This window comes from Dryobates pubescens, chromosome 1, assembly GCF_014839835.1.
Source record: "Dryobates pubescens isolate bDryPub1 chromosome 1, bDryPub1.pri, whole genome shotgun sequence".
NCBI classification, from domain to species: Eukaryota; Metazoa; Chordata; class Aves; order Piciformes; family Picidae; genus Dryobates; species Dryobates pubescens.
In genome coordinates, this window is record NC_071612.1 from 32,375,305 (window position 1) to 32,399,066 (window position 23,762).

At 47.9% G+C, this 23,762-nt stretch overlaps 2 protein-coding genes across 2 annotated transcripts; one reads left to right on the forward strand and one right to left on the reverse strand.

Annotated features, from left to right (window-relative positions):
* Nucleotides 1-1,291: 1,291 nt before the first annotated feature.
* Nucleotides 1,292-14,406, reverse strand: SPATA18 (spermatogenesis associated 18). The gene is made up of 12 exons (XM_009899301.2): nt 13,895-14,406; nt 11,641-11,746; nt 11,413-11,528; nt 9,364-9,482; nt 7,810-7,944; nt 6,665-6,902; nt 5,429-5,587; nt 4,458-4,633; nt 3,818-3,941; nt 3,403-3,471; nt 2,570-2,615; nt 1,292-1,900 (listed from the first exon to the last, which is right to left on the reverse strand). Exons 1-12 carry the CDS (start codon nt 13,979-13,981, stop codon nt 1,893-1,895), a joined length of 1,383 nt encoding a protein of 460 aa, XP_009897603.2. The 5' UTR covers nt 13,982-14,406; the 3' UTR covers nt 1,292-1,892.
* A 27-nt stretch (nt 14,407-14,433) lies between these two features.
* On the forward strand, nt 14,434-20,186 carry SGCB (sarcoglycan beta). Its single transcript, XM_054163475.1, has 6 exons — nt 14,434-14,475; nt 15,883-16,092; nt 16,428-16,613; nt 17,536-17,727; nt 18,536-18,667; nt 19,214-20,186. The coding sequence occupies exons 1-6, from the start codon at nt 14,452-14,454 to the stop codon at nt 19,415-19,417; spliced, it is 948 nt and encodes a 315-aa protein (XP_054019450.1). The 5' UTR covers nt 14,434-14,451; the 3' UTR covers nt 19,418-20,186.
* The last annotated feature ends 3,576 nt before the right edge of the window (nt 20,187-23,762 follow it).

The following is a 23,762-nucleotide window of genomic DNA, read 5'->3' on the forward strand; positions in this document are numbered from 1 at the left end:
AGGTTTGCTTCAGGCTCAACTGAGCTGGGAACAACACTCAGGCTCTTAGAAGAGGAAATCAACTGCTATGCTCTTCTCTCGTCACTTTCTTAGCTAACAAGCACACCATACAAGTGCCTGTGCCTTGCTGTGCCCTTAGCTCATAGTGGGTCTGTGTATGACTACAAACAGGACCTCAATTTACTCTCTAATGGACCCTATTCCAAGGAAAACAGATCTGTAGAACTGGAGTCACAGCTGATCCCTGCCTCATGGGGACCAAGGCTCAAGTCTGCCTGAAAGCTGGGCCACAGAGCCATGTGCCAAAATCTGTCTGCACAAGAAGTAGGGAGAAGGAGCTTGGATGTATAAATCTGCTTAAGATCCCTGGAAAAGGATCAAAAAACATCTGCTGCTCTGACTTAATTTTACAAACTAAATAGTTTCAGGACTAATAAAAATTCTTTTGATAATTTTATGACAGTTCAGGGAATAGGCAGATTAAAAGAGAAGGCAGAAAGGAAGGGTTTTTTTCTCCTCCCTTCTGGAATATAAGCCATTTGGGAATAGCTCCACATACCTTTGAGGCATAGAGTAGAATGAGACAGTGGAGCCTGGTGAGTCCATTAGGACAAACCCTGTGCTAAAAGCACAAGGCCCTAAGCAGTCACTTAAGGCTGACCCTACACCTGAAGTTCTGGGAGAAAGACAGCATCAGTCCAATTAAAAAAACCCTGATATTAAAATGAACATTTACAATGGGAACAAACTATCTAAAGTGCCAGAAAACAAATAAGCCCTTCAGGTCTAACCTCAGTTTGGTATGAAAGTCCATTAAAAGCAATACCAAAGAGGCCACCTCAAGCAACCATTCCAAGGCTACAAAGAACCAGTGGCAAGTTCCAAACTACAAGTTTTTATGCTGTTAGTTTCTGAGTAACAATGACTCCACCAAGGACAATTACTGCCTTGCTAAAGCACACATTTATGCTTTCATAAGTAAATGCCAATCAAGTCCTGGGGACTGGTGGAGGATTGGAGAGTTTCTGACTGTTCTGTGCAACGTTTGCATTGCAGTTAAGAAATTCAGTTAACCACAAGGATGTATTTAAAAGGATGCTGTGTGAGACTGGGACATCCTAAGATTATTGATGCTTTCTAACATTGTAAATATTGCCTCCCAATACCTGAAGGGATCCTACAGCAGGATGGGAGAGGAACCTTTCATAAAGGTGTCTAGTGAGAGGACAAGGGGGAATAGTTTGAAGCTGAGGCAGAGCAAGGTTAGACTGGATCTTAGGAAGTTCTTCAGTAGGAGAGTGGTGAGACTCTGGAGTAGGCTGCCCAGGGAGGTTGTGGCTACCTCCTCCCTGTGGGTGTTGAAGGCCAGGTTGGATGAGGACTTGAGCAGCTGAGTCTAGTTGAGAAGTGTCCTGGTCCATGGCAGGGAGGGTGGAGTAGATGATCTCTAAGGGCCCTTCCAACCTAAGCCATTCTATGATTCTATGAAATAAGCACCAGTTAATGAAAATATTTCAAGTAACAGCTAACCTCAACATGCGGCAACATTAACCACCCAGGTTGCATCAAACACCCTGCCAAGACAAACCGGGGATCATTTTGTATCTGTGAAAGACATTCTAGATGCAGGATTACAGCACAGGTTCCTCAGTGCTCTGTGTTGCTAAATGAGTATAATCCTATATTGCATGCACTTCTGGAAGGGTTGAATCAGCTTCTAAAATTATAAATAAGCATTCTATAATTTTAAGAACTGCACTGAACACAAACTGCATTTGGAGTGACAGTTGTGATTCACATTATTGTGATATTTGAGGTATTCTTGAAGGGAAAAGGCACCCAGTGAAGCTGTTGGATCCAGATGAACTGAACCACATCTAGGACGTGTTCCATTAACGCCCTGTTGAAGAGAGAGACACATTTCAGTATAACTATTTTTCTTCTGAAACTCTGAATTGGCTTGGCCTCAAGATGGACACTCACTTGTACTGTTTGCAATCCTCCATTTCATCATTGATACTCAGCTGTTGCTTTTGAAAGGCATGGAGCCAGTAGACATTGGCTTGGCCTCCAGATGGACACTCATTTGTACTGTCTGAAATCCTCCACTTCACTATTGACACTTAGCTATCACTTCTGAAAGGCATAGAGCCAGTAGACAGTGGCTCAGCCTCAAGATGGACACTCATCTGTACTGTTTGCAGTCCTCCATTTCACTATTGATGCTCAGCTGTCGCTTTTGAAAGGCACGGAGCAAGTACGCATGCAGCTGTCTCTTGTGTAGGGAAGAGAACAAGCTTTACTTTCTACAGCACTGCCCACAATAAAGGCAACCAGCAGAGAGAGCTCATGACAGTGGTTTGAGTAGAGTGAAAAACAAGCTCTCCTCCAAGACAGGAATTTCAGCCTTTCCCTCACACAGAAGAGAGGGGCTACCCATTAAGAAAAGAAGCCTTGGACAAGTGTTAGAGTCAAAGACCTCCAGCACGTTATTTTGCCTCTCTGCTCTGTTGTTCACAAGCTTAATGTGAAAACCATGAGTCATTATGAACTATTATGGTTCACTTACTTGGGCTTCCACTCCTCAGTGGTGAAGAGCTGCGGCTTCGAGACAACTGGAAGACAGAGAAGAAAAGTCAGGCTTGTTAAAGATCTGGCCCCAAGAAAGCCATCTGGGGACCCATCAACATTCAGAAAACTTGCAGTTGTCTATTGGTACAGCTCCACTGCTAAAAAGACAAATTCAACAAGCTCCTAGTTTTCCTTCCACAGTTAGCATGAGAAAGTGACTCTCACATTTTCAATACTCAGATTGTAAGTGGAGGGCACCTATGGCAATTGATTAAGATGGGCTCACAATTAGTGGGAAAAGCACATTATTTTTATTGAAACAATTTTAAGTATAGTGTAACTATACCATAAGTAGAACTCTGCCAAGGTTTTGCATATCTTATTAGTGCTACCACAGTTTCTCCCCTCCTGCCCACTCTGTACTGATTTTCTGCTCCTTGGAAACATTGGAGGGTAAATTTAGATCGCGAATTCCAGGAGGCAATAACCATGATGCTGTACTGCAAGATGACTAAAACACTTCCAGATGATGCCATTAGTTATTCAGAAGAGTACTGAAGCAAGGGGGAGGAGGAGGAAAGCATTCTGAGATCCACAGTTGATGCTTCTGAGAATTTAACTATCATCTACTTCTCATACAGTACCCCCACTGATAATTATACCAGGCAACAACTGTCAGCTCAGGTTCACCTCACTCCAGACCCAGCAAAGGCATTTCTTCCCAATGCTCAAGTGTACATGTGGTGCATCAGCATGTTTAAAAGGTTGCTATGTTCTGAGTTTAAAAACATCCCATGTTGTTAACATTGCAAGCATTCAGCTGAGTCTCACGTGATGTGACCGAAGAGGACTGGTGCTATGGCCTCGACTTCTGCCTCTACTTCTACTTCTGCAAGACCACTGCAAGAGAAGAGATTGACAAATCTCTTTTGAGAGAAAGCCTTTAATAAATAGACTCAGCAAGCAGACTTGCTAGGATGGAGTCAAGGCTTGAGGATAGAGAGCAAACACACAATAAGCTTTCTCCTTAGAACAGGCTCTAACAATCACACATCTGCATAATGAATACAATTAAGGCAAATGGAACCATTCATTCTAAAAACCAGGATGAGGCACTCAAAACTAACTGATATTTGATGTACACAATTCCAGCCAGGTAAGGAATGATCAAGAATTTATCTTTTAAGATTAAGAGTATTTAAATCTAATGACTTCCCTTAACATGCTGCTTAACAGAAGTACATACCAGAGCTCCTCTTTTAGTGACTGCTTCTCCCTTCACAATGACAATATCATCTTCCATCAGAGCAGGCCAGACATGATAGGCCACCAAAGCAGCTGTGAAATCAGAGTCAAAGCTACGATGGTACCTGTGGAAACACAGCACAAGAAATGCCTGCATGCAAATGCCAGAAGATAAATATGTGCTTCAAATCACCAATGAGGAGAAAAGGCAGCCACAGCTTAAAAACCTCTTGACAGTATTCATAAGAGTGTCTAGCAATAGGACAAGGTTTGAAGCTGAGGGAAAGCAGGGTTAGACTGGATCTTAGGAAGAGTTCTTCAGTGCAAGGGTGGTGAGACTACAGAAGAGGTCACATGGAGTTTGTGGCTGCCTCCTCCCTGGGGATGTAGAAGGCAAGGCTAGATGAGGCCTTGAGTGGCTGAGTCTAGTTGAGAGGTGTCCCTGGCCCATGGCCAGGAGGTTGGAGTAGATGTTGAGGTCACTTCCAACCTAAGCTGTTCTATGAACCCATCTGACCTGCTGCGCCCATTCCAGTGACCCAATAAGAGCCTGTGTGATTAACCGTGTCAAGCCACTCCATGACAAAACCTGATTCATATCTTAATACTGAAGAACCTGACTGAAAATGAAGAGCTCTTACTTGTTCTCACTGAAAAGCTCTCCATCAGTGCCAAAGGCAATATCGAGAGGAGGGAGGAGAGTCTGCATTGAGAAAGCCACACGGCACAGCTCCCGAATCAAAGTGCTGATCACAATGAAATCAATCTCTGGTGGAAATGAAATCTTTGGGTTGATGTTCATGGAGCGGATTACTTCCTGAAAAATAAACACAACTCAGTAAATTTGAGCTCACTAGCAGAGAAATCTCTTCTAAAGATGCCTCTTAGCTGTCTACATTCGAAACCCCAAAACAAACACCACCCAAACCCCAGTGTAAGAAGCTCCTCACAGTGTTCTCTTTGGCTATTCTGGAATGTATTGACTTCAGGAATAAAGCATGAGCTACATCATTGCCACCAGTCTTATGAGGGAGATGCAGTTTCTCAGCAGAGCACAGAATTTATTAAAGACATGAAATTTAGCTTCTGTTTAAGACAGTTACACTGTACCCTAACAACAACAAAAAAGATTCTGACAGACATTCCAGTCACAGGCAGCTAAAAAAAAAAAAAGTGGTTACTGGGCCATACCACAGGATTATTGTGGAAAATCAGAATTGTTAGGGACCTCAAGGCTCAGCCAGTTCCAACCCCCCTGACACGGGCAGGGACACCTCACACTACAGCAGGTTGCTCACAGCCACATCCAGCCTGGCTGCAAAAACCTCCAGGCATGAGGCTGCCACCACCTCCCTGGGCAACCTGTGCCAGTGTCTCACCACCCTCATAGGGAACAACTTCTTCCTGACATCCAATCTCAATCTACCCATTTCTAGTTTTGCTCCATTCCCCCTAGTGCTATCACTACCTGACAGCCTAAATAAACTGCTACAAGACAAAACCCAGGCAATAAACTTTCTGCAGGTTAGAGAGTATCTCCAGTTTATGCACTCCACGTGTATCAGCTGCTCAAACGGATCAACAGGTCACTTCCCCACTGCCCTTGACTTACATTGACACTGGCTTGCACGTCATACAGATCATCATGGCGAACTATATAATCCAGGACAGCATCTTCAAGTGACTCAGGACCTGTATGACCCAGAGACAGAGTCTCCCTCACAAGTATTTTGAACTGCCTGTAGGCCATCTTTGCTGCATGAAAAGATTCCTGCAAACAAAAAGCATACAGTAAATACAGCAGACTGATCAATTTTCTTTTAAGCACTTATTGAGAGGATGAACTTAACTCTATCACCATTGTAAGGAGGAATATAAAGTGCTGCTGTAAAAACGTGGAAGTTAAAAATAGTGCTCATCTGGGAGGACATCTCTGATTGAATCACATATGATTTGCAGAAGACAGGATTGAAAAGCTGCCCACCTAACCCTCTATTTTTAGGTAGGATCCCATCACACATACACAAGCAATGCAATCAAAGATAACCAGAGCAGAAGATTCAGTAGCTGCATTTTCTGTGCAACATATCAGACGAGCATCTCTTGTCTGTTAGGAGGAAAGGTTAAATTGAAATGCAAATTGAATGACAGCTGTGGGGAAAAAGTAGCCAACACTCCAGTAAGTGCAGTGCTCCTGGCATCACACACAGCTTGACACAGGTAGGTACTACAGCAAAGAAGCTGAAGTACAGAAAAGTGAACTAGCTCTTTAGACTGAGCTCATAATAAAGGTAATTTCAAGGGACCAAATAAAACTAGAAAAAGCACATAGCTACAGGGAAAAGGGAAGCATGATATGGAAAGATGTTTAGCTCACTAAAATGTAGTATTCCCAAAGTAATTAATCTAAATGAGTGGTGGTGTTTAGTGCAGGAATTCTCTGCTCACAGCCATTCAGTCTTCTTATGCACCTACACTGTAGCCCACTGTCCCTGTTCTAGTGCTAGAAAAGGACACTAAACTGAGAGTTCAGTATGAAAGTATGAGAGAAAAGAAAACCAAAAGGGAAAAAGAGATAAAGTTTTCTTCTCCACACCTTACAGAAATGCTAGTTTCCACACAGTTTAATCCAATCCAGCTAGAACATTTTATAACACATTTCTGACCTGTATACCACCTGCCCAGGGAAGTGGTGGAATAATTGTCTTTGGAGGTGTTCAAAAAGACATGTAGGACCTGGAACGTGGTTTAAGGTCTATGGTGGAGTTAGGCTGATGGTTGGACTCGATCTTAGAGGTCTCTTCCAACCAAAACAATTCTGTGATTCTCAACATCCTTTTTCCCTTACCACAGCTGCAATGTAGATTATCCTCTGCACCGTCTCCATGTCACTGGTGTATGTCCTCAAAAGGGTCTCTGCATCCAAACGTTCTTGAGCATAGATGTCACCGAAGCGAGCTACCAGGCGGGCACGACGGGAAGCGTTTGTGCGCCTGGCTCGGCCCGGGGAGCAGCTCCTCAGCAGCAGAGAGCCAGGGAACTTGCCCTCACCACGCCTGGGGGAAGGAGAGCGGCTCCGGGCTAGCCTAGCACAGGCAAGGAATGAAGCACAGAATCAGCCGGGTTGGACGAGACCTCCAAGATCATCAAGTCCAATCAATCACCCAACCCTATCTAATCAACCAGACCATGGCACCAAGCACCTCATACAGCCTTTTCTTAAACACCTCCAGGGACAGTGACCCCACCACCTCCCTGGGCAGCACATTCCAATGGTAAGTCTCTCTTTCTGGGAAGAACTTATTTCTAAGATCAAGCCTAAACTTCCCCCTGCACAGCTTGAGACTGTGTCTTATTCTTCTGGTGTTGTTTGCCTGGGAGCAGAGACCAACCTCCACCTAGCTACAACCACCCTTCAGGTAGTTGTAGACAGCCATTTCACCATCCTCAGATGTCTTTTCCTACTGCAGAGTTGTGTGTCTATTTAATATTGAGGGTAAGCTGAGATTTTCAGCCAATACAATCAACATGAAGGTGTTTGGGTCAATGGCCTTTATGGGCTAGAACCTGAACAACAGCAATCAAAGTCATTCCTAAAGTGTGTGTAGCCTAGCACTTTGTTTTAAACAGAAAGGGGAAAGGGGAGCATTTGTAGAGTTGTAAAGTCAAACAAGTGAGAGGTTCTGGCCCATAATGGTACAGTATTCAAAGAGGACTTGTAAAGAAAACCAGCTAACCATCTCTGGTTATTCTGCACAGCTGCTTTCAATGTATTTTGTGAAGCTGCTCTTTACTGTTCTGCCAGAAACTTAACATCTGACCCACATTAAAACTTCTGGGCACTAAGAGGACTCAGTCAAAAAGTTTGCTCCTTCATAACAGAGTACAAAAGCTTGGCTTTCATTTATGCTTCAGTTTCAAATGAAGTGGAAATTCATGCTACCCAACGTGAGTATTTTCTGATTCAGTGACTTCTGTGAATAATGCCTCTACCTGCTCTGGAGAAGGGACTTTCTGGCATCCAGGAGGGAAATCTCATCCCTCAGTAACTGAATCTGCTGCTCATAGTCATTCAGGCGCTCTAACTTCTTTAGGGCATCCTTTTCTTGCGCACGGGAGGTCTCCAGACTGAGGGACACAGAATAAAGCCAGTCACAAGATGTCCTTCTACTAATGCAAACTGTCTATCAATTAATCATACAATGCTCTGGATTGGAAGAGACCTCCAAAGGACATCTAGTCCAGCCCCCTCTGCAGTCAGCAGGGACATTCTCAATTAGATCAGGTTGCCCAGAGCCTTCTCAAGCCTCACCTTGAATGTCTCCAGGGATGGCACCTCAACCACCTCCCTGAGCAACCTGTTCCAGTGTTTCACCACCCTCATAGTAAAGAGCTTGTTTCTAACATCCAATCTAAATCTATTCTTCACGAGTTTGAAGCCATTGCCCCTTGTCCTGTCACTGCAGGCTTTTGTAAACAGCCTCTCTCCATCCTTCTTGTAGGCCCCCTTCAGGTACCAGAAGGCTGCTATTAGGTCTCCCCTCATCATCCAACAAAGAGCAGAAAGAGAGGAGAAATATTGAGCCAGTTCCTTATACCAAAATACAGAGAAGTCCAGAGTTTAAAAAACCCTACTCCAAAGCATGCTCTTAATTACACCTTAAAATGTAAAAGCATACTGTGGCAGGAGATACCACTGGGTAACAAAACCTGCACTAGCTCAGATAATGAAGCCTATGAAAAACTCTTCTTTCTCACATTCAAGATGTTAACTAAATCAATTCAGTTCTCTTTCCTCCAGTTTACGACTCTGGGTGTTTTCTTATATACCAGGTCCTTTTCTTTGCTGAAATACATTAGTCAATCAAATAGTATCACCAATGATGTTATTCAAGTAATCAAGATTTAATTACATCAAGTCTAGACCAGATTTGCCCTGGCAGCCCAGGAGATGGAGATGTCTTGCAAAACATGCTTTGATTTAAGTGTGATTTAAGTATGTGAGACAGTCTATGGACAAGAGGAATGAGATCATCAGCTACTCCAAGTCTCAAAAACCAAGTTTACAGAAAAAAACTGAAAGAATTCACATTTTGAAAAGATGATTCACAGAACAAAAAATAGCACCTTTGCTTCACTCAAAAATTGAGCACCCAGATGTTCAGATACCATACCATAATACTGTCATGTTGTAGATCTTGCTGCACTATAGCTACTTGATTGATTTTTGCTGAGCAAACAACAGTTCATTGACTGTAATTCCACTGGGATGGTCATGCTTTTGTCTGGAATGCTGGCAAGTTTTCCAACTCCTCTGCCAGAAGGAAAGCCTACAAAGTCAGTTTATGAATGTTGGGTGTTACCATACAATATGTAGCCCACTTTGGAGGGGACGCAGACAATCCAGAGTCTAAATGTGCTTTGAAGCCTGGATTTTAAGCCAGACACAAAGCATTTCACAAACCTGCATCAGTATTTAGATGTCAAGAGAAAAATATGGCTGGCTGAAAACCGAAAAAAACCCAGAATGAAAGTGGATTCCCTTACTCTTGTTGCAAATGGTTGAGCTGTAGACGAGTTGAAGTCAGTTCTTCCTGCAGCTCTTGCAGTTTAAAGGACTGACTGCTGGCCAGCTCATTCAGTTGTCTCTCTTTCTCCAATGAATCCTACAACAAAACACATATCCACACTGCTTGGACATCCTGCCTTACAGAATCCTTCAGCAATGTAGTTCAGCATAATTAGCAGTAGCTGTTCTAAAAATCTCAGTGAAGACTGTTTCCAAAGGAACTGAAAACAAAAGCAATTGCTGTCCTAGACACACAAGCAGTACCTTCCAGGCACACACACAGAACAAGGACTCAATTACACTAGAATAGAATAAACCAGGTTGGAAGAGACCTTCAAGATCATCGCATCCAACCCATCAACCAATCCAACCCACCTAAACAACTAACCCATGGCACCAAGCACCCCATCAAGTCTCCTTCTGAACACCTCCAATGATGATGACTCCACCACCTCCCTGGGCAGCACATTCCAATGGGCAATCACTCTTTCTGTGTAGAACTTCCTCACATCCAACCTAAACCTCCCCTGGTGCAGCCTGAGACTGTGTCCTCTTGTTCTGGTACTGGCTGCCTGGGAGAAGAGACCAACATCCACCTGTCTACAATCTCCCTTCAGGTAGTTGTAGAGAGTGATAAGGTCACCCCTGAGTCTCCTTCTCTCCAGGCTAAGCAACCCCAGCTCCCTCAGCTTCTCCTCACAGGGCTGTGTTCCAAACCCCTCACCAACTTTGTTGCCCTTCTCTGGACTCGTTCCAGCAAGTCAACATCCTTCCTAAGCTGAGGAGCCCAGAACTGGACACAGGACTCGAGGTGCGGCCTAACCAGTGCAGTGTACAGGGGCAGAATGACCTCCCTGCTCCTGCTGACCACACTGTTCTTGATGAAGGCCAGGATGCCATTGGCCCTCTTGGCTGCCTGGGCACACTGCAGGCTCATGTTCAGCCTACCATCGACCAGTACCCCCAGGTCCCTCTCCACGCACTCTGACCCCAGCCTGTAGCTCTGCATGGGGTTGCTGTGGCCAATGTGCAGAACCCGGCACTTGGATGTGTTCAATCTCATGCCCTTGGACTCTGCCCATCTGTCCAGCCTGTCGAGGTCCCTCTGCAGAGCCTCTCTACCCTCCAGCAGATCAACTCCTGCCCCCAGCTTGGTGTCGTCAGCAAATTTACTGATGATGGACTCGATGCCCTCATCCAGATCATCAATAAAGATGTTAAAGAGCAAGGGGCCCAGCACTGATCCCTGGGGCACACTACTAGTGACTGGCTGCCAGCTGGATGTGGCACCATTCACCACCACTCTCTGGGCTCGGCCCTCCAGCCAGTTCCTAACCCATTGTAGTGTGCTCCCATCCAAGCCATGGGCTGACAGCTTGGCCAGGAGTTTGCCACGGGGAATGGCGTCAAAGGCCTTGCCGAGGTCCAGGTAGACCACATCCCACAGGCCTCCCCACATCCACCAGGCAGTCACCTGATCATAGAAGGCAATCAGGTTGGTCAGGCACGACCTGCCCTTCCTAATTTACACTTCCTGATGGAGAATACAGAAGTAGACTACTACACATGGAGCTCAGTTTTGCAGCTTCGCACAACCCTACCAGAACTAAGTAACTGTGCAGCAGGCTTTTCTTCACGTTTTGACTGCCATGTGCAATGACAAATCCAGAACACTTAATAAAATGTCAATGTAGCATAGTTCTCTTTCCCTAGAAAAGGAACGCAGTACAAGACCACAGTTTCCCTTCCAAAGCAAATTCCTCCATATTGTCACTGATCCCTGTGAAACAGCATAAGCCTGAGGAGGCCAGAAGGAACTTCAATGACCTCTTTGATTTCCCTTTCAAAGGAAACATAAGAGATCAAACAGAGAAATAGTGCAGTTGTCTCCATGAGCAGTTAGGGACATGTTTCATTAAGCAAAATGGGAGAGGGAGGCTGTTGTTGACAGAAGGTCATGAAAGCTCTCCTGCAGGTACAAAAAAAGTCACACTGTTCGAATCCCTTAATGTAAATTTTGTACACACCTGAGTGAGAGAGAGGTTGGTTTCCAAGAGTCTTCTTGAAGCAGCACAGGAAAAACAAGTGCCTAGCCATGGCAGGAGACGAGTTTTTATTGTTTCCATACCTGCATAGTTCCCACCTAAGAAAACACATACATTAAGAGATTAATTAACTTACAGAAAGAGGCAGAGCTTAAAAAGAGAAGAACCCCCATGAAAAGATGTCAGTAATAAGACAAGACACTGATTTACCCTCTTGAGATGTTTCACTGAGGATTGCAAAGAGCTGCCCTTGGATCTGAGAGTTCAGTTCTATCATGTCACAGCACCAGTTCAGATTCTGATCACAGGAATTAATCTGCAAAACAATAGATATGAACAGATCTGCCTGGGCTTTGCTACTCAAAAGCATTCCTGTTATGATGACTTCTTCCCTATGACTACATCTGCACAACCTTTCCTTACTGCATCCACTGAAACACTGATCTTCAAAAGATTCACACTGTTAACAGGCTTCTGGCACCCAGTTAACTCACTTGCTTGAGCCAGCTTACTCCTTCCCCCACTCATAAAGACGCAACCACAAACAGGTCTAAAAGAGTCATCATCATAATTATGGATCTGTGAAGCAGCCTTTCAACACAGATCTTTTTAAAGAAATAAGAGGAGGCTCGTGCATAAATCAACATATTAGTCCAAAAGTTGGTTTTCTGTATTAGCTGATGTAATGCCAGGCTGTATTATCCACAGCAACATGAGGCCTCCATGCAATTCAATCTGATTTTTAACTGAAGAACGGACAGAATTCAGCATTATGCCTAGGAAACAACACAACAGCAAAACTTTCAGCAAATGCAATCCTGAAAAGGAGCTGATGGGGTTAACCTGTCCAGGACGCTACTGCGTCTGCCAGGAGATCACCTGCTTTGTACCTGCTTCCTGCTTTACCCCTAACCTGAGCATCATCTCTAGCATAGACTAACCCCATAGGTCTTCAGCCTTTAATGGCTCCATATGGTTTTTACAAGCTTCCAAAACAGCTAAAACTGCCCCCCATGTCCCAGTCAGCTTGTGTTTTGCTTGACACAACATGCTTTCCTCAGGCCTCAAGGAGCAGTCTCATACCAGAGCATCACTGCAAAGTGCATTTTTCCAGCTCATTACACCAACATAACACCCGTGGTGCTTCCATCTGCCAGCTCTGCAACAGCCACCTCCTCTTCACTTTCCAAGACCTCAGAGACTACCCCCACCTCACTTATTATAGAAAGTTCAGCCCCCACAAGAGTGGGAGCTCAGCTCTCCAGAGGTCTACCTCCCCCACCCATTGGCAAGATTTGCCCCTCCGGCTTTACCAGCTATACTCAAACTCCTTATCAAAACCATTCTTTGCCATGAATCCTTCAAGGATTTACACTGACTATGAACATGCTGCAACTCCTACATGCCACACTGTCTAAAAAAGAACTGCCTTCCCTTGAAAAGGCTTCACTGCTGCTCAGCACCCTTTCTCACAGCACACAGTACATGGCCACAGGCTCATGGCCAAAGGCTCATGGCCAAATCAACTCTCAGTGCCCTAAAGCTAATGGCTCTTGGGGTCACAGAAGTGAGAACGCTGCCAAGATTCTTATCGTAGTTTTAGGCTATGCCTTTAAAAGTTTGTTACAGATTTTGAGCAGAAAAGTAGAAAAATGTAAATAAATCGTTATTGGGTGTAAAAAAGGAAAACTAAATATAACTCTTAGCTGTCAAATCTCAGATCATCCTTCCCCCATTTTGCACCTCCTCTGCTTCTTCCACAGGACTGCACCCTCAGTCTCTTCTCACCTCTTACTCAACTCCACACATTCCATTACATCCACGTGCAGCCATCTCCTCATCCACATCCAAATTTCTTTCCTCAAACCTGCATCCCTCACTTCTGAAGCCCCTCTGCAGCCTCCCAGCTCTAACAGCTTTCCCACCCAAAAGTTGGATACCCTCGATTTCACTTTCAACATCCTTTCCCCTCACACTTTCCTGACTGCTCTCAGGCCACAGGTGGTTTCTTCAGAGCACAGCCTCACCCCTGGCCCTTCCACCTGCTAGCCTTTTTGCCACAAAGTTCTTCTTTCATCCAGACTTAGTCATTACAGCCCAAACCTCTTTTAACCTCCAGTCCTTGCTTTCAGTGAACCTTGTCCCTGACAAAAAGCTGCGAGCGCTCCAGGCAGTGGGCGTTAAAGCTGCGATAAGCAGGTGCATGTGTGGGGTCACGACCCAGACCGACCTGAACCCCGAGCGGCGGCCACTACCTGCTCGCCCGCGGCCGGCTAGAGGTCTGGGTTGCGCTGGGCGGGAGGCGGTGGAGAGGGGGCCGCCGCCGCTCCGCGTCCCGCCGTCACCGCGGAAACCGCCGCACGGCCCCGGGCACCGCGGCAACGGCGTCCTCCCGCCCGCTGCGCTAAGGGTTCTCCTTACGGTCCCCCAGCCAGATCCGCCGGCGCTGACCACCGCGGCCCACCTCATAGTCCCGGTACCAGCTCTCCAGCTTCTCTTGCAGCACCCGGGCGCTCTCGTTGTTCACCAGCCTCCTCAAGCTGTCGGCCATGGCCAGCTGTCAGTTCGTTCTTGGAGTTGGAATGGGACGACCTGCGCTGGCTCCTCTGTCTCGTCTGATTTGGTCTTGCCCCGTCCGTCCAGGAGCCCTCCCGCAGGCGGGCGGCGAGATGGTATCCGCCAGCCCGGACCCGCTGCTCTGGGAGGCGCTGCCTTCGCGCCGCCTTTTTATAGTCGCGATTGTAACGTAGGCCGGGACCGGCGCGGCAGCGGCTGCCATGGCGACGCGGGCTAGGGCGCGCCTCGGTTGTGGTAACGAGACCGCCGCCCCACGGCTACCCGCAGTCCCACAGCCCGGCCAGGCGGGATGCGGGTACCGCCGGGTACTGCGTCTCCGAGCCGGCCGCAAGGACTCGCCTCACGGAGCGGCACCGAACTCGATCCTGACCGCCCCCACCTCTGGCGCCGCGAGGGGGCGCGCGCGAGCCCCCCCCGCTACGGCGGCGGCGGCGGTGGAGGAAGATGGCGGCGGCCGCTCCCGAGCAGGTCTGTCCCGCTGTGTTGCAGGCACGGGGAGGTGGCTGGAGCCATCCGCGCCGGGGCGAAGGGGAAGCGAGGCCCGCCTTGCAGCCCTCAGGGCCGCGGGCAGCCACCGTAGCAGCGGGGCCGGCTGAGGGGTGCTGCTTGTGGAGGGGGCGCTCGGGCGGGGGCGCCATTTTCGCGGCGGTGGCCGAGGCTGGTTTGGTGCCGGAGCCCTGCGGTGCGGCGGGCGCGAGGGGCAGCGGGGGGCCGTCCCGGGGCCCCCGGCTCCCCGCCGCCTGCACCAGCCGGGGAGGAGAGCGTTCCTGCCCCATGCCTAGCGCTGCGCGGGGAGGACGCCCTTCGCCTTGCCGGGGCAGCCGCCGCGGCGGGGGAGCGGCAGCCCGAGCCCGCTGCCGGGGCGGGACGCGGCACAGCCGGAATTTCACCGTCCAGCCCGCAGGATCTCTTCAGAAAGAAACCCACTTTCTGTGCTGGAAATAGAGCGTTCCGGCATTTCTGCACAGGAATGTGACTACCTTGTGTGAATAGACGCTGGCCAGTAATTAATGAGGCGGAAAGCGGCCGGCCGGCCGGTATTTATAGGGCTGCGCTGTCAGCCGTCTCGCTAGGCTGGCGCTCGCCTGCTGGCTCCGCGACACGCTATAAATAAGGCTGCAGCTCAGATTTGGGCTCGGCATCCGAGGGCTCACACGGGAGTGACAGCTAAATTTGTTAGCAAGGATGTCACTGTCACCCCGTCGGACGGGCGGGACGGAGACTGTCAGCGCTGCTCCAAGCCAGAGGGAGAAGAACGGAGACAGTAGAATCAGAATCAGCCAGGCTAGAAAAGACTTCCAAGATCATCAAGTCCAAGCGATCACCCAACCCTATCTAATCAACTAGACCATGGCACCAAGTGCCCCATCCAGTCTCCTCCTAAACACCTCCAGGGACATTGACCCCACCATCTCCCTGGGCAGCCCATCCCAATGGCCAGTCTCTCTTTCTGGGAAGAACTTCTTTCTAAGATCAAGCCTAAACTTCCCCTAGCACAGCTTGAGACTGTGTCCTCTTGGTTCTGGTGCTGCTTGCCTGGGAGAAAAGACCAACCCTCATCTGGCTACAACCTCCCTTCAGGGAGTTGTAGACAGCAAGAAGGTCTCCCCCGAGCCTCCTCCAGGCTGCATTTCAGTCTGCCACTCTGTACTTAGAACACACTTGATGCCATGGTTTAGTTGATCAGATGGTGTTGGGTGGTAGGTTGGACTTGATGATCTCTGAGGTCTTTTCCAACCTGGTTAATTCTGTATTCTGTAATCCTGAACTGCTCCACTAAGTCAGTTCCAATTTCTGCTTATTGTGTGCATAGCTGTGTGTGATTTGGGTGGCTTGATGTGCCTTGTAACAGTTAATCCATGCTTTGTGTTCCAGCAAAGCTCCAATGGCCCGGTGAAGAAGTCCATGCGAGAGAAGGCTGTGGAACGCAGGAATGTTAACAAGGAGCACAACAGCAACTTCAAAGCTGGATACATTCCAATCGATGAAGACCGGCTCCACAAGACAGGGTTACGTGGCAGGAAAGGCAACTTGGCCATTTGTGTGATTGTTCTTCTCTTCATTTTGGCTGTCATCAACCTGATTGTGAGTATAATGCTTAGGCTGTCAGCAGTGTTGGGATGTATTTCATTTTGGTGGTTTACTAGAGAAATAAAACTTATTCTAATACAGCTGAGCAGGACTGTGAAGAAAAAAGTTCTTCACAGAAAAAGAGCTTGGCCATTGGAATGGGCTGCCCAGGGAGGTGGTGGGGTCAATGTCCCTGGAGGTGTTTGAGATTGGATGAGGCAGGGGCATTGGACTGGATGATCTCCGGAGGTCCCTTCCAACCCCTCATGTACTGTGATAGTGTGACATGGTTCATGCCGTAGCTGTGGGGAGAGCCAAAGAGTGACCTCTGGGCACACGTTTGCCCGCAGATCACGCTGGTTATCTGGGCGGTGATCCGCATCGGCCCCAACGGCTGTGACAGCATGGAGTTCCACGAGAGCGGCCTGCTGCGCTTCAAGCAGGTCTCGGACATGGGCGTCATCCACCCCCTCTACAAAAGCACCGTGGGAGGCAGGCGGAATGAGGACTTGGTGATCACTGGCAACAATCAGCCTGTAAGTTATCACCTGACAGCTTCTCAGCAGCATCCTGCAGTGGCGTTCAGATTAATAAACATTGTACTGCAAACAGCACTGACTTTGGGATGCCATCCAGGAGGGTCTGGACAGGCTTGAGAAGAGGGCCAGTGACAACTGCATGAGGTCCAACAAGTCACAGTGCAAGTCACGGCATCTGGGTTGGGCCAATCCCAGACACAGATCCAGGCTGGGTGCAGAGTGGGTTGAAAGTAGCTCTGAAGAGACAGACTTGAGGGAGTTGATTGCTGAGAACTCACCATGAGCTGGCAGTGCCCTCACACAGACCAGAAGGGAGCTGTGTGCTGGGCTGTATCAGGTAGAGTGTGGCCAGCAGGGCAAGAGAGGGGATTCTGTCCCTTTCATCTGCTGAGACCCCACCTCAAGTGCAGCATCCAGTTCTGTTGTCCCCAGCTTAAGGACACAGAGATGTTGGAATGAGTCCTGAAAGCCACAAAGATGATCCAAGGGCTGCAACACCTCTGCTATGAGGATAGGCTGAGGGAGATGGTGTTGTTCAGTCTGGAGAAGAGACGACTCTGGGGGGAAGCTTAGAGCTGCCTTCCAATACCTGAAGGGATCCTACAGGAAAGCTGCAGAGGGACTTTTCATCAGGGTGTCTAGAGACAGGACAAAGGGGAATGGTTTGAAGCTGAGGGAGAGCAGGGTTAGACTGGAGCTTAGGAAGAAATTCTTTGGTAGCAGGGTAGCGAGACTCTGGAATAGGCTGCCCAGGGTGGTTGTGGCTGCCTCCTCCCTGGAGGTGTTGAAGGCCAGGTTGGATGAGGCCTTGAGCCCTGAGTCTAGTTGAGAGGTGTCCCTGCCCATGGTAGAGAGGTTGGAGTAGATAATCTCCAAGGTCCCTTCCAACCTAAGCCATCTCATGACTTTGTTTCTGAAGATTGTGTTTCAGCAAGGAACAACCAAGCTTAGTGTGGAGAAAGACAAAACTTCGATTACCAGCGATATCGGCATGGAGTTCGTTGACCCCCGGACGCAGAACACTTTGTTCAGCACAGACTATGAGACCCACGAGTTCCACCTGCCCAATGGAGTTAAAATCCTCAACGTACAGAAGGCCTCCACAGAGAGGGTAGGTCTCTGCTAACTGCCCCTTGCTTGTTGTCTTAGCTGTAGAATGAAACTACTCCTCCACCTGTGTCACAGCAACCCCATGGTAAGCTACAGAGTTGGGGTGTGTGGATGGAAAGCTGTGACTTGGAGAGGGATCTGGGGGTGTTGGTTGACAGTTGATTAAATATCAGCAGTGTGCTCAGGTGGCCAAGAAAGCCAATAGCTTCCTGTCTTGATTTAGAAACAGGGTGGCCAGCAGGGACAGGGAGGTGATCATCCCCCTGTGTTTGGCACTGGTGAAGCCACATCCTGAGTATTGTGTTCAGTTGTGGGCCCCTAGCTACAGGAAGGACATTGGGCTGCTAGAGTCCCATCCCTGGAAGTTTTCAAGGCCAGCCTGGATGTGGCTGCGGGCAACCTGCCCATGGCAGGGGGGTTGGAACTTAATGATCCTTGGGGTCCCTTCCAACCCTGACAGTTCTGTGATTCTATGAAGCCAGAAGTAAGCTGACACAACCAGTCCTGTACTTAACTACAAGTGTAATCTCTGTATCCCACACAATTCTCATATTAATTATTATTTTGATGACAAAACCAAACTATTTTCCATACCTTCCAAAATGAAGCAATCCTTGTTTTGAAATGTGAATGTAGGAAGAATAACAGCTGGGCAGAAGTCTCCTGGGCACAATGGCAGAAGGCCAAGAAGCACATTGAACTTTTTTAATCGTGTAGCATACTTTTAAGGGGGTTAAGTTACTCAAACAAAGCCAAGTGGCACATTTTCACTGATGTGTGAGACACTTTTGGTTTGTTTATGTCCTTAGATTACCAGCAATGCCACCAGTGATCTAAACATAAAGGTGGATGGCCGCGCTATTGTCCGTGGAAACGAAGGGGTTTTCATCACAGGCAAGACCATCGAGTTTCGGATGGGGGGTAACATGGAGCTGAAAGCAGTAAGTGTTGCAAATCAGCCTGGTTGGAACAGCTTAGCTTCAGATTCAGGAAGGTCCAGAGGAGGCCCACAAAGATGATCCAAGGGCTGCAGCACCTCTGCTGTGAGAATAGGCTGAGGGAGCTGGGGTTGTTCAGCCTAGAGAAGAGAAGGCTCTGGCAGGACCTTAGAGCTGCCTTCCGATACCTGAAGGGATCCTACAGGAAGGCTGCAGAGGGACTTTTCATCAGGGTGTCCAGAGGCAGGACAAGGGGGAATGGTTTGAAGCTGAGGCAGAGCAGGGTTAGACTAGATCTTAGGAAGATGTTCTTCAGTACAAGGGTGGTGAGACTCTGGCACAGGCTGCCCAGGGAGGTTGTGGCTGCCTCCTCCCTGTGGGGCTGTTGAAGGCCAGGTTGGATGAGGCCTTGCGCAGCCAAGTCCCTACCCATGGCAGAGAGGCTGGATCTCGGATCCCTTCCAACCTAAGCCATTCCACAATTTTCTAAACCCAGCCTGCCTTGTCTAAACTAGAAGCTGTACTTTGTTTTCCCCTCCTCCTTCCCAGGAGAACAGCATCGTCCTGAACGGCACGGTGATGGTCAGCCCCTCCCGCCTGCCCAGCTCGTCCTACGGGGAGCAGTTCAACAATGGCAACTGGCTGCGCTTCAAGCTCTGCATGTGTGCAGATGGGACTCTGTTCAAGGTGCAGGTGACAGGCTACAACATGGGTTGCCAGACCTCTGTCAACCCCTGTGGAGCCACACACTGAAGCACAAACCACTGCCAGGAGAGCTGGGGGTTTTATTGTGTGTGTGTTTACATCTGTTTGTATCAAGTAGTTGCATGCCTTCAAGGGTTTGTGTTTTTACAGCAGTTTGTACTTACATTTATTACATAATATTTTTTAACAGGCTGTTCCAGTCAGCAGTATTAGCTCATCATTCTCTTCACTGCAGTGGTGGCACTGAGTTAGGAAGCTTTCAGCCTATAAGCATCCTGAAGTACCTCTCAGACTTGGGATCAGCAGCATATATTTAGAGAACATGCTCATGGAACAATCACGACCACATTCAGTTGCCTTTAGAGGAGATTTCTGTCCTGCATCCCAAGACTTTTGAGGGCTACTAAGAACACAACTGTTCTCTGAAGTACTTCAACAGGATAGTTGATTTCCTGTTGGAAGTGGATTTGTGCAGGATAGCTAAAGCAGCAGGTTTCTGCCTTCATCTCTTGACAAAGGTAGGTCCAGGGGGACCTTAGAGTTGCCTTACAGTAGAGTTGGGCCAATCCCAGGCACAGATCCAGGCTGGGTGCAGAGTGGGTTGAAAGTAGCTCTGAAGAGACAGACTTGAGGGAGTTGATTGCTGAGAACTCACCATGAGCTGGCAGTGCCCTCACACAGACCAGAAGGGAGCTGTGTGCTGGGCTGTATCAGGTAGAGTGTGGCCAGCAGGGCAAGAGAGGGGATTCTGCCCCTTTCATCTGCTGAGACCCCACCTCAAGTGCAGCATCCAGTTCTGTTGTCCCCAGCTTAAGGACACAGATGTTGGAATGAGTCCTGAAAGCCACAAAGATGATCCAAGGGCTGCAACACCTCTGCTATGAGGATAGGCTGAGGGAGATGGTGTTGTTCAGCCTGGAGAAGAGACAGCTCGGGGGGGAAGCTTAGAGCTGCCTTCCAATACCTGAAGGGATCCTACAGGAAAGCTGCAGAGGGACTTTTCATCAGGGTGTCTAGAGACAGGACAAAGGGGAATGGTTTGAAGCTGAGAGCAGGGTTAGACTGGAGCTTAGGAAGAAATTCTGTGGTAGCAGGGTGGCGAGACACTGGAATAGGCTGTGGCTGCCTGGGGGTGTTGAAGGCCAGGTTGGATGAGGCCTTGAGCCCTGAGTCTAGTTGAGAGATGTCCCTGCCCCTGGTGGGGAGCTCGGAGCAGATCATCTGCAAGGTCCCTTCCAACCTGAGCCATTCCATGATTCTATGCTAATAATTTCCCCTAAAATGTGTCTCACCATATCTGTACTGAGACAGGGTCATGGGATTCCCTTTAAAGTTTTGCATTGTTTCTGTCACATATTCTCACGTCCTTCAAAAAATATGGTAGCATAAATAATATTTGCAAAGTCATAAGGAGTGTGGAAATGTAGCTTCAGTTTGGAAATAGTTCTGTGATGATTGAAGTGTTGTTGCCTGAGCTCCACATCTGTCTGGGCAGTTCAGGCATGCTACAGTTGCTTAATTTATGTGAGGTGTCTATTATAAAATGTGTTTATATTATTAGTACAATTTAAAAGATGCACTTACAACTTGCTCACTATCCTCAAAAACGTCTTTTCCTGGGTGCTTTAATGTGAAGAGTGAACTGTACTAAAAGCAGACCAGCTCCTCCTCTCCCTGCTCCATGTATTTCTTCATTTCAGTGTTGCTTTGCAGTAGCATCAAGTTACCTCAATAACGGAGGCCACGAAGGTGACTTTGCAGGTAGCTTTCTGACAAGTTTTCCTAGATAAGCACAGGCTTCACTTCCTGAAAGCTGTGCGGATGTTACACATAACCTTCAGAATTGGCCATTTGTTCCGTGCAGATAAGATGTCTGCCCTGCCTTTAAAGCCCTCAAAGTACATAGACTAACACAAAATGCAAATCAGCCTCTGCTGCAACAAGAACTTCATATTTAAGGTCCCAAGTCCTGTAATTCCCAGAAGTCAGTAAGTGCTCCTGCAGGATGTGTATGAGTGGAAGTGATTTCCAGAGGGGAATTCTTAGGTCAGGTGTTCTACCACATGGGAGGTCAGAGGGGTCACATTTCCCTTCATTGCTCAGAGGCAAAGCCCTCAACACAGGAAGGACATGGACCCGATGGAGCAGATCCAGAGGAAGGCCACAAAAATGATCAGGGAGCTAGAGCCCTTCTGGTACAAGAACAGGCTGAGGGAGCTGGGGGTGTTCAGCCTGGAGAAGAGAAGGCTCCAGGGAGACCTAATAGCAGCCTGGCAGTACCTGAAGGAGGCTACAGGAAGGATGGAGAGAGACTGTTTACAAAGGCCTGCAGTGACAGGATGAGGGGCAATGGCTTCAAACTAGACAAGAACAGATTTAGATTGGATGTTATAAACAAGTTCTGCACCATGGGGATGGTTGAACACTAGAACAGGTTGCCCAGGGAGGTGGTTGGGGCCCTATCCCTGAAGATATTCAAGGTGAGGCTTAAGAGGGCTCTGGGCAACCTGATCTAGTTGAGGATGTCCCTGCTGGCTGCAGGAGGGTTGGATGGGATGACCTTCAAGAGGTCCCTTCCAACCTACGTCATACTATGATTCTGCTGCTCAGTAGTTACTGGGGTTCTGACAGGTGGACAGCAGTCAAGTCGTTCTGACAAGGCCAGAATAAAGAGAGAGAGTAAAATGTTGCAAAGAAAAACCACGCAGTGAATTGCTCATGTTAAAGATTATGGACAAGCTCCCACATCTTGCATGAACTTCACAGTCCCACTAGAGCTAGGATTTATTAACAACTTCAACACATTTTGCTGAGACCATGCACACATCTTTGCTGCTAAGTAGTGCCTCAGCTAGTACCTCTTAACAGGAGGAAATGAAATGGATTTAGAATTTTTACTCTCCTGCTAAGGGAAGTTTGTCACTTTATAGCTAGAAGTACCTGTACACACACACACACAAAACCAGAAGCAGCAGCATCCTCAAAGCTGAAATAGACCTTGAAAATAAAAGATACTTCCTCAATCAAGTAGATAACAAAAAGCTTGTTAAAGCTGTTCTCTGGTGAATACTGACATGCCTGCACGCTCTAGTGTTGGATTCTTGTGGCCACCAAGAGTCCTGAAAATACAATACAGCAACACAGCTGAAAGATTTGCCACAAAGGTGCTGTTAAATCACGGCCTGGAGACCTGGGTTTGGTTGCAATGCAGCAAAGCCAGTCGTGGAACAATGGAATTAAATGTGGCAGACACTCTTCTTTTTACCAATCAGATATTTTTGTCGCCTTTGTTACAGGGTTTGAGAAACACTGCCACTACCACACCTGCCTTGTGTTGTGCATTAATTGTTTAACTGCCTGAGGTACACATTCCTGTTTACAGAACCCTGTGTGGCACAGGACTCATTGCAATCCTACAGCTGCCCATAAGATCAGAATCTTGCTTGAAGTACATCCTGTGTAAAATACTACACTGGGTACAACCTGGGTGGCTCAAGGTGGTGGTTTCAGTGGGTGAAAGACAACTGAATCTATCTTTGCTCTGAAACAATAAATTCCAAGCTCCAGCTGTGGTTCAGAAGTTGTCCTTCCAAATGCATTGCTGTGTTGTTGACCAGGAAACTGCTGCTTTATTAGCTGCAAGTATGAAAATGGTTCCACCTCCGTGCGTCATGGGTTGTACCTGCTGGACTTTGCTCGGTGTAGGATACCTGAAGTAGGGTTCAGAAGTTGCCACTGGTAGCTCACGAGCTCCTGAGAAGCTGTTTCTCAGCCGATGGGTTGAAGAGAAAAAGGTTTGGATTGGGTTTTGGGGGAGGTGGGAGGTTACTAGTTTATGAATGTTCTTTTTAGAGCCAGGCCTCCAACCCTGGCTGCTGAAGGCCTAACATTGGTAATACTTTGGGGACTTTGTTTAAACAAAGAGAAAAGTGTGGCCAGCAGGGCTAGGGAGGTTCTTCTCCCTCTCTAATGTGCCCTGCTGAGACCACAGCTGCAATCCTGTGTCCAGTTCTGGGCTCCCCAGTTCAAGAGAGACCTGATGGAGAGAGTCCAAGAGAGAGCCACAAGGATGATCAGGGGACTTGAGCATCCCCCCTCTGAAGAGAGACTTGAGAGCACTGGGGCTGTTCAGCCTGGAGAAGAGAAAGCTGAGAGAGGATCTGATCAATGTCTATCAATAGCTGAGGGGTGGGTGTCAAGTGGAGGGGGCCAAGCTCTTTTTGGTGGTGTGCAATAATAAGGAACAATGGATAGAAACTTGAACATAGAAGATTTCACCTTAACATGAGGAGAAACTTCTTTCCAGTGAGGGTGCCAGAGCCCTGGAGCAGGCTGCCCAGAGAGGTTGTGGAGTCTCCTTCTCTGCAGACTTTCCAAACCCACCTGGATGCAT